This window comes from Scomber japonicus, chromosome 18 (assembly GCF_027409825.1).
Source record: "Scomber japonicus isolate fScoJap1 chromosome 18, fScoJap1.pri, whole genome shotgun sequence".
Lineage (NCBI taxonomy): Eukaryota > Metazoa > Chordata > Actinopteri > Scombriformes > Scombridae > Scomber > Scomber japonicus.
The window spans coordinates 18,327,906-18,338,464 of record NC_070595.1 but is presented as its reverse complement, the minus strand read 5'-3'; the positions used below and the strand labels follow the sequence as shown (position 1 = coordinate 18,338,464).

The following is a 10,559-nucleotide window of genomic DNA, read 5'->3' as shown; positions in this document are numbered from 1 at the left end:
AGAGTCAAATGCACTTTAAACTCACTTGTATTTCTTAATTTACATATAATAATTGAACCTCTTCAGCTCTGTGTGTCACTAAAAACACGATATGATGATGATGATGAAGAGCTGAATTTAATTACATAATCATCTGGTTACTGTGGTGCCATTTCTGCCTTTTTTGGTACCATCAAGTCAATCAGCCAGAAGGTGGCACTGTTGTAGTGGTTGCCCTTCAGTCTGCTTGTTGATTAACTGCTTGGGTGTGTTTTTTGTTTGCTGGCAGATATCATGATTTAAAACTTGTGTGCTTTGGCTGATTGAGTATTGTTATATGCGTGTATGGGATGGGATGTGATCTGAATTTTTGAGTAAGTGTGAGTGTGCGTGCAAACGTTTATAGGCTGATGTCATTCATGAGCACCAATGCTTTTAGTGCAAGGTAGTTCATTGTGTGTGTTACTTTTCTGTTTGTTTGTTTTAGATGTCCTGCATTGTTTGCCCTGCCTCATGCTAACTCCGCTGACTAACTACTGACAGTTTGGTTTTGCTCTGCTGTTTGTGTCTCTGCATGGTTGCTGTGTGGCATGGCTGTGACTCGCTGCAGGGGCCGTACCTGGTACACGGTGAGCAGAAGCGGGAAGGGCCTCTGACAGAGTGCGGTGGGAGTGGCACTCTGCATGACTATCAGACAGACCTGGGAGGAAAGCCTCAGCAGCAGCAGACGTACCTGCGCTCTTCCCGTGGCCAACTACGTGGAGGGAGCGGCCGAGGCCTGTCACGGCAGGACACCTTCGACTCTGAGACGCAGGGCAGCAGGGACTCTGCCTACACCGAGGCTGGCGATTCCTGCATGGACATTGAGACTGACCCCTATGAAGAGCCCGAGCCCTACCGAGGAGGTGGGGGCAGTCGCCTCCATCTGGCGCAGCATCACGGCCGGCAGGCCTCCTGGGAAGACGAAGGTGCTGAGCCAGACCAGGAAAACCTGAACCACCCTCCGATGCCAAGCCAGACGCAGCCGCATGGACGTGCCAAGCTGAGGGAGCGCTACTGCCAGGAACCCGTGGACACGGGGGCCAACATGAGCCGCAACAAGAACCAGGACGACTGGGGAAGGGACGTCTACATCCGCTGAGCACACATCATACCACTGAGGCAAAGGAAGCTTCTGGACAGACTGAGAGCAGGGAGAGATGAAGGGGGTTCAGAGGAAACTGAAGTGTGGGTTTGGGGCCATGCCAGTCAGGCTAAACAAATTAATCTGTTTACATCCCAGTATAATGTAAAGAAATACATCAACTGCCAGATGCCATTCTCGTCAACTTCTTCTTGCAATTCAATTTATTTATGTTTAGAAAAAAATATATTGGTCTGTTTTTTGTTTCCTATGTTAATACTGCATGAATATCATAGATTTCTATACTGACAGCACGAGGACAGTAATTGTTACGATTGTGAATCTATGATTGTGATCTGTATGACTCAATCTCTCCTTCAATTGTAGAGTGTGAAGGCTGGTAGAGCTGTAGTCTGTCGTGTCTGTCCTCTGCAGTCTTAAACAGGGTCTAATGTCACCGTCCCCATGTACAGTGTCAGGGTTTCTCTTTACCTTAATCTCACTCAGTGCTTTTGGATTTCAGGGTTTCCGCCTATTCTAAGATCCACAAGTTATGAGTTTCTCACCCCCACTCTATCACCCAGACCTTAAAAAAAAAAAAAAAAGCTGGTGGAGAAGTTGCCATATTTAAACATGAGAATTTATCGCTGTTGCTACACTCATGTCAGCTTGATAACAACAAAGAATACACTCCAAAGACGTTTACTTCTTCCCTGACGTGGTTCAGCCACTGTACCCGACTGTACACGTTTGACCCAGTCCTCCCATTTCTGTTTTTCTCTTCCTCGTGGGTGCTGAGGCCGCCCGCTGTATTCACTTGTTCTCTGGTAATGTTAGTGCAGCTTTTAAAGCAGCACTGCAGTTGTAGTTGTGTGAATGAAATGTCCTGCCTTAGTCACTCCCACCCTTAAAAAAAAAAAAATTAAAACACCCTCATTTCAAGAAAACTCCAATCACAAGTGCCGGAATGTCTCGCCAAGCCATGTCCACCACTGCTACGGTGGGATGTCTTAACTCTTGTTACACTCGTTTTCATGCCATGTCTGTGTCTTTTCGTGTCTTGTGGCTACTCTGCACCGTAGCCCGTTGCTGTCGCTCCAGTACATCTTGTTTTTCTTTGCACCAGCTTCGTCGTCTGTTTTTCAGGGCTAATGGTTATATAAAAAGTACTCGTGTGTGGTTATTCACTCCCAACTTCACTCCTTCACTCCCAAACAGCTAGCTAGTCTGATATTAAATACCACTCTCTTCTTACTCTTTGATTTCTGACTGAATTAGTGTTGATTTTTTCTTTTCTTCCTGTGGACATTTGCAATTTTCTTTTCTTTTCTTTATTTTTCTTTTCTTCATTTTTTTTTTTTTTTAAATCTTCAGTTCTTGTGAGGTAGTGAGAGGCGTATCAAGTGGGGTGGGGGGTGGGACAGGGGGTTGGATCAACTTTGGTCTTTACTCAGTTATCTATAATGGAGAATCCATGAATGTCTTTGGCGGGCTGCTTCGGCCTGCCCCTGTTTTCAGTTGAATAAATAAATATTAAATAATGATCAGTAAATAATGTTATTGTTGCGTTATCGCAATTGTTAAAAATATGAAATAACATGTATCATTGGTGCCTGATTGTAGCTACATTTTGCTTTTTCTGCCTTTCATTTTTAATCTGTGGATAAATTCGTATTTTAATTAAAAATTTAAGCAGAAAATGCAATTGTGTCTTTTCATTGATCCAAAGATGCAAGTTTTTTTAACCTTTTGATGTGTTTTATCTGTATTTCTCTCAGGACACATACAAAGAGATGTCAGTCCTGAAGAAATCATAGAATACAATGGCTTTTCTTCCTCTTGAGCACAAATTATATCTCTCTAAGATATCTTATTTTGAGCTGTGAGGACTGGATTGTTTGCTTCTTTTGAACACTTCACAGAAGTTACAGTAACTTCATCACATGATTGTTTCTACACATACCTCCAGAAGACTCTTCTCAAATTGCAGCTACCCACCAAGTATTTGAGTCATGGAAGACACAAAAGCAAAAGACTGAAGTTTAAAGGTACGTCTGAGTCCAGGATGTGGGTTTTTATTTCTCAGACTCAGCACTGTGATCTTTTTATCTGCATCTTGCTCGTGCTCTGCAGAGGAGAAAAATGTCACAGATGAGGAAGCGGTTTCCACCTGAAACTCAAACTAATCTAACTTGCATCGCAGTTATATGTAACAAGGTCTGTTATTGTGGTGGAAAGAGCAACCATGGGTGGCACATCAAAGGAAATAACACAAAGCTTGAGGTAAAGAAGTTGAACAATTACACCTCATATTCATGTCAAAATATGTTGTTGTGCATGTTTTTCACTTTAATTTGAGTCAAAAAGGGCAAAAACAAAGGCATGGTAGTAAAACTGCACCAAGATTTGAATATATGTAAAGACAGGAATGACACACAAAAGGAATTGCGGTATTGGATTGCTTTTGGTGAAACTGCACACCATGCAAATACCTTTAAAAATAGAAGCCAGAAGTGAGAAATTTGTATAAGAGATGCTTGACACAGTTACCTATAGCTTTAACTCTCTGTGGGTGAGGTGGGATTATTCTCATTAACCTAACTTGGAAAAAACGACCCCAACAGAGCAGCAAGGGCAGACTGAGAGGTCAGAGGTCAAGTCAAAATAGTCATACCGGCACAGCTGAGTCAGCAAACTAATTATAGGATTTGTAGAGAGGATTAATACATTTTAAGAACACTGTGTTAATAGCCTATCTTTCGTCATCCTGGAGAACATAATAGGATGAGTCTAAAACTTCATTTTAATCAGTGGTTTTAAATGAGTAGAGAGGTTCATTTAGGCCAATAATCATGTTGAATCTCCACAAGGTCACAGTCTTTCATTTTCCTTTATTAGCTACTTGTGTTTATTGTGTTTTTATGGACTGGGTGCGTGCTTGGAAACACCCAGGAGCACCGACAGTTCAGCGGAAATTTCAGGGGATTCTTGTGTGAGGCGGTTTTGCTTTCACCAGCTGCTTCATAAACATGTTCCTGTGATACGAGAAGAGGAAGGAAAACTGTTTCACTTCACTTTCCATATATGGACTGGACGTTAGCGTCATTCTCTGCGTCATCGGCCCCCCTCCTGTCGTCGGTGTGACAAAGGAAACTGCGTTGTATGTTGATTTCAAGTGCTCCTGGCTAAACTCGGACTTCTGAGCTGCGATATATGATGTAAGGATTTATAGGTGAGTTCAGGCGTTTCTGTTGATTACTCAGTTAAGCTTTTGTTGACCTTTACCTTTATGGTTAATTTCAGAGCACAGGTAGCACAGACATGCACATAATTGCAGAAAAAAAACAAGGGAAAGTGGACACTTACAGATAATGTTAGAAAAAAAAGCTACAAGTTAAAGACGATCATTGCTTTGAGCGTATCAATTACAGGTATCAATCAAAGGTTTGACATGAACTCATTAATTAAAAGGCATGTCTGTATTCCCCAAATGTTTTACTCTGGTGTATTTATACATTTTTACTGACTGACAGCATTAAAAAGTTATAGATAATAACATAGATAATACATTTGGGCAAGATGTTGGGTTCAAATAAATAAAAACAAAGAAAACACAGATTGTACTTTAAAAAAGATGAGTCTTATGAGTTATATAATCCTTTATTTACACTCAGGAAGAATACATAGAGCTCTACAATACAGCAGGTCACTTTTACAAGTATGTAAGTGGTAATACAACAACTAAAACATCAGATACAGAGCTTCAGTGAGTTATCTGAAATTACTCAGGGACAGCTTGAGCTTTAGAATACGTCATAAATTATTTAATGAGAATGGAGTTGACTTTCCCAGCTCAGTGTTTATGTACTGAAGCTGGTCAGCAGAGTGCGTTTGATAAGCTCCACCTGCAGGTGATAAATGAGGATAGATAAAAATGGTAACCTTTTATAAATTAACGATTATATTACATTTTCACATCGAGAGAGACGGCCACCCTAAATACTGATGAAGACTGTAATGATGTATATTCTAAGGGTAATCTGCCACAGACAAACAACAGCATATACAAATAAAATTCATCCCTTTTAACTACTGACATATCCATTGAGGTGCTAAAAACTGTCCTGTTTAGAGCTGCAACTAACAATTGTTCTCTACCCTTTATTTTCTTAATCAAATGGTTAATCATATTGTCTGTAATATATCAGGAAATAATGAAAAATATGTTATGTCTGTCATAGTTCTCCGCAGTTCTTCAAGTGATGTTGCCTATTCAGATGTCTTGTTTTGTCTAAATAATAGTCCATAAACAAAAGATATTCGGTTAGATATAATGTATGACAAATAAAGTCATTACATCTTCACATTTAAGACACTGAAACCAACTAATCTGAGGCATTTTTGCTTTAAAAATGACTAAAACAATTAATGAATTGTCTAAATAGCTTGCAGTTTACAATGATAACATCATAAGATAGTGACAGGGCACTGCAATCATTGTGAAGAGTCTTTCCTCCTCTTAATATAATTTTCTTGTATATTTTTGTTGTTTATATTATTTTTATCTATCTATCTATCTATCTATCTATCTATCTATCTATCTATCTATCTATCTATCTATCTATCTATCTATCTATCTAGCTATCTAATGTTATGCTCTTACTTGATCATCCCTACTGTTGTAACCTGTTGCATATTTACTACTCTAATGGCTCCCTCACGTGCCTTAACGAGATATTACCCACAGCACTTGAACGCATCACCACTACACACTATTTGTCCGTGACTCACTGTGCTCAAAAAATACCTTTAAGAAGCGCCACCCACTAGAGCTATGCTCAAGTAAAAGCTCATATTAGTTGTAGGAAAGGAATTTTTCGGGCAGTCAGTGAGCTGTTGACAGAAACCGAGTGCTGTCTCCATCAGAGGACCTTACTGGATTTATATATTTTATATTTTATTCGTCTCTCGCTTCCACACAGACTCACACTTGTTGAACATGGGCTTCTTCCTGAGCAAGATGTTGGCTGTTTTCGGTGACAGAGGTAAGAAAAAAAAAAACAACAACTTTAATTCACACTATTACATTTTTATCATTGTGTTTTCATTAGTCAGCTGTTTTCTGAGCGTTTTTCTAAGTGTATAATTAAGTGTGTAATTATAAAAGAGACGTAATAGAAAATATGTATTTCTTTTGTGTTGCCTTTTTTCTTTTTCTTTCTACAAATTCTGTCTTACATATTGACACTCAAATACTCTCAAGCCTCAAGCCTTTTAAATGTGAGGATTTCATGATTGTATTCATCATATATGAGACTGAATTTAATATCTTTTGATTTTGGGGCTGTAAGTCAGACAAAACAAGTAAACTAAACATAACTGTGGCCTCTGAGAGTTTGTGAATGCTATTTTCACATTTTTTAAAGGAACATTTCTCACTAAATGATTAATCACAGGCCTATGTTGTAATAACTTAAACTTCGCTCTCTGCCAAAAACTTGATGAATATGAAACTTGGCTCAAACTCAATGTTGTACTCGTGTTACTGCTACGTGATGATGTAATTACTCCACAGTACATCACAGTCCTGTACCTGCCTTTATCTTATCTGTGTCCATTTGACATGTTCCCTAGATTTTAAGAAATTGTGCAACTCCAGTTTGACTCAAGTGAGAGTAGTCAGTGCAAGATATCCAGTTTGCAGGTAAAAATGTAACATGTTTAACTTTCTTACAGAGCACAAAGTCGTCATTGTGGGTTTGGACAACGCTGGGAAGACAACAGTCCTCTACCAATTGTAAGTTGTAACCACATATTTGATTAAGCAAGCTTTCAGAGAGCCACCATTGTGTCATATAACGATAATAAATGCTTCTTGGTATCTTGATTTTTTTGTTTTGTTTCCCCCTTCCTCCCACACAAACACGTCCAGCCTGACGAAAGAAGCCGTCCACACATCACCCACGATTGGCAGCAACGTTGAGGAAATTACAGTACGAAAAACACACTTCCTGGTTTGGGATATCGGGGGCCAGGAGAGTCTTCGAGCCAGCTGGTACTCATACTACAGTAACACAGAGGTACGGATCACCTTCTGTCTGTCTTCTTGTGTCTTTCTGTTTGGTCTTGTGTTTTTCTTCCTGAAACTAAAGGAAACTGCATCTAAACAAGAGAGATGATGACTTGCTTGTAGCTGAGAAGTTGATAATCAAGAATAAAGACAGAAACAGAAAGCATAAAAGTTTCAAGGCCAGTGCTGATTGAGCTATTGCACTTATTTTGGCTCCGTCTGTAGATAACATCTGTCACTTAGCACTGTTACATAACCATTTATAACATACTGTACTACATGTCTGCAGACATTTCGTGCTCCCTGCTATCACTACAGCACAAGAAAAAAAAAGGGCTGACATAATGAGAGATGTGTTTATGTGATATTTATGTGTTTATGTGGCATTTTCAGATCGTCATTTTGGTTGTGGACAGCACTGACCGGGAACGTCTCACTGTAACTAAAGAAGAACTGCACCAAATGCTGGCACATGAGGTACAATTTAACTTTACAGATGTGTGTGTTAGTTTAAAAGTTATGTTTTTTTTTCTTTTTACCACCAGTCGACCTTCATATCAGATCTCATTACAGCAGGATTAGTTGAAGAATAGAATCTTGATGTCAAACTTTTTTGTTATTCGGTGAAACTGCTCGGCCGTGTGTCTGCTATTTATGTTTTGATGTTTGAGATGTGTCATACTCTCTCACTTTAACCCATGACACAACATGTAACGAGGAAGTTTCAACATCGGTCTGTTTGAGTCACATGTGCTTAGATATTCCGCTGAGATTGCTGTTCTCAAAAGTTTACGTAGGGACATTTTTGGGATTTCCACTGGAAATGTTCAGTTCTATAAATTGGTACTTAAAGCAACAGGGTTTTGTAACAAGACTTTTTTTTCTCCTTTTTTTCTTGGATGTAGGACTTGCAAAACGCTTCCATTCTCATTCTGGCTAACAAACAAGACATTAAGGGCTCCATGACAGCGGCAGAGATCTCCCAGTGCCTCACACTTGACACCATCACCACACACCCCTGGCATGTCCAAGCCTGCTGCGCCCTGACAGGAGAAGGGTGAGTCTCAGTGACACACCGCAAACTCTCTCTTTCTGTCTGCTGTAATCATGGTGTGTGAGTCAATCCTAAAAATGACTGACATGCCTTTACAGACTTCTACAGGATTTTTAAGTGTACATCTTCTCATAATGTTTCTCTCTTTCTCTCCCTCTCTCCTCTGCAGTCTTCCTGCCAGTCTGGATTGGATGAAGTCACAGGTTGTCGCAAACTGAAAAGCCTTCCAGTGGATTATACTTCCTTAAACTGTTCCCAACCTCTTCGGCCCCCACAGAGGCCATAATGGCATCTGTAACAGAGGCCGCCTCGCCACACCTACAGTATGTCTTACTCTGTGTGTGAGAGTCTGCACGGAGCTGTCCCACATCTGGCCCGAGCCTCAGGGTGACTTTAAGGTTGGGAACATAACCCACCTAAATACCAGTAAAATGGGACTCCGGGCGTTGACTTTTGTACTCTTCAAAAATGGTTCATTGGTTTGATTATATTGTAATAATCTGGTTAACTTGTGAAGACGTGCACAGTAAGGAAGTCTATCATTTGCATTTACTGTAAGATTCCTTACGTTGCACACGTGTGGAGGTACACTATGTGAAAGATCCTATCTAACTAGTTATGTCACATTCCTTTCATTAGGATTCCCTCATTTACATTACTGAGTGGGGACAATGCCTTAACTTGAATGAAATTGATTGATGACATTGATTAATTGCCAGAACTGAACAAGGGGTGCTAAAGATATTACAAAATGTTCTTGAATTACTGTAACAATAAGGTATTTAAGCAAATATGTGTGAGGTAAAGCATAAGCACATGAAGGGTAAAGTTTTATTTGTCCTCACATCACAGTCATTATTTCCCTTATCCAACACAGTGAACATTCAATCATGATATCATTTTGACCTTTGACTGGTCACTCCTGTCACTGATTACTTTATTTCTCAGTATGCCTGAACTAAATGTGCATGCGGTGCAACCAAACTATGAACCTCACTAGTTTACAAAGCTTTTCAATGACAAAGTGAGTTTAGTAGCTGCCTAGTGTTAAGCCACAAAGACTTTTATAGTAAAAAGGAAATGTAAGCCCATACTGTAGTTCCTGTGGCCTCCTTTACTCAGAAACTCTGCTGTGGTGGGATACACCCGCACCTCATGTATAAAATTATATTTTCTGCCAGTGAACAACAACAACATTTTGTTAGACCTAAAGATGTTTAATAATGTTTTTTTGTTGTTTTTTTTGTCTTAATCTGTATATTACAGCAATTTCCTGAAAGGGAAACTGAGCCAGCTGCTAAAGACTGTATGTTGTATTTAAAAAGTGTGTATTGAATGAGGTAACTTTTTTTTAATGAATAAATATTATTATTGCAAAATGCGATGTGGTTGTTCTCTATCATGGATGTATCATAAGTTATGAATATCAGTTATGTAATGGTCTTGTTTGAAGAAGGGTAACAGCATACTATTAAAAAGTGGTTTAATACTGCAGTAACAGCATTAACAAAAATAGACTTTAAATGACAGTGCCTGGTTTCGGAGGCACTGCAGAAGAGATTTAGCAGATATTCATTTTATACACAGGCTGTAATTTCTCAATAAATGTGTCGTTTTATTAGTTGTGCCTGAATGCATATGTAAGTAAGTAGTAAAATCACTTCATAATAGTAAATGCTTCGATGTTTCAAGGGTGTAAAACGTCTACTTTTACCACAACGCAGATTTAATTAAAAACATAGACGAGGAAAACAGGGGGCATCCGGATTTGAACCGGAGACCTCTTGATCTGCAGTCAAATGCTCTACCACTGAGCTATACCCCCGTACGCTTCTCCATTTTGAGAAGATCTATATTTAAATAAGATAAGCTGTATTTTCATTGCTTATGTGTGAAGACATTATAGTACGTATTTTTCTCTGACCAAATAATGTTTGATTTTTTTTGTCGACAGTCGCCGTATTTATAAATTAAAACGTACATACAATTCATTATGTTGACCGCTAGGGGGGGAGTTGAGCTCATATGGCTGCATGGACTAAACCCTTTCTTATATACAGTCTATGACTAAACCGCAGAAAGTGACTCTTCCAATTATCAGTGTCCCTGGCAGGAATAATCAGGACAAAAACACATTTCTTCTTATTTTATGCATTTACTTGATACCATAGAAACAAACGAGAGAGAGATAAGTAATTATTTTTATTAAAAAAAATGTGGCCTTGAATGTGTGTTTTTTGTGACATTTCCTCTGTCCCTGGGCCAGATTTTGTACAATCAGCCCCACATAATTTTGAATTTAATATTGATCTTATATTAAGCTTTATTAATTA

General features: G+C 39.1%; 2 protein-coding genes and 1 non-coding gene across 3 annotated transcripts; 2 read left to right on the top strand and 1 right to left on the bottom strand.

Moving 5' to 3' along the window:
* The first annotated feature begins 113 nt into the window (after positions 1-113).
* Positions 114-2,799, top strand: LOC128379469 (voltage-dependent L-type calcium channel subunit beta-1-like). Its single transcript, XM_053339096.1, has one exon. The coding sequence runs from the start codon at positions 554-556 to the stop codon at positions 1,118-1,120; it is 567 nt and encodes a 188-aa protein (XP_053195071.1). The 5' UTR covers positions 114-553; the 3' UTR covers positions 1,121-2,799.
* A 3,180-nt stretch (positions 2,800-5,979) lies between these two features.
* arl5c (ADP-ribosylation factor-like 5C) lies at positions 5,980-9,601 on the top strand. The gene is made up of 6 exons (XM_053339097.1): positions 5,980-6,147; positions 6,839-6,899; positions 7,035-7,182; positions 7,566-7,649; positions 8,078-8,229; positions 8,396-9,601. Exons 1-6 carry the CDS (start codon positions 6,102-6,104, stop codon positions 8,442-8,444), a joined length of 540 nt encoding a protein of 179 aa, XP_053195072.1. The 5' UTR covers positions 5,980-6,101; the 3' UTR covers positions 8,445-9,601.
* Positions 9,602-9,979: 378 nt separating this feature from the next.
* On the bottom strand, positions 9,980-10,051 carry trnac-gca (transfer RNA cysteine (anticodon GCA)). Its single transcript has one exon. It is a non-coding gene; the product is annotated as a tRNA-Cys (tRNA).
* Positions 10,052-10,559: the final 508 nt, after the last annotated feature.

Bases quoted from the DNA above. Each gene is read 5' to 3' on its own strand.
- LOC128379469 (XM_053339096.1), top strand. From the start codon at position 554: ATGGTTGCTGTGTGGCATGGCTGTGACTCGCTGCAGGGGCCGTACCTG.
- arl5c (XM_053339097.1), top strand. From the start codon at position 6,102: ATGGGCTTCTTCCTGAGCAAGATGTTGGCTGTTTTCGGTGACAGAG. The intron at 6,148-6,838 runs GTAAGAAAAAAA...ACTTTCTTACAG, and splicing joins GGCTGTTTTCGGTGACAGAG to AGCACAAAGTCGTCATTGTG. The intron at 8,230-8,395 runs GTGAGTCTCAGT...TCTCCTCTGCAG, and splicing joins TGCGCCCTGACAGGAGAAGG to TCTTCCTGCCAGTCTGGATT.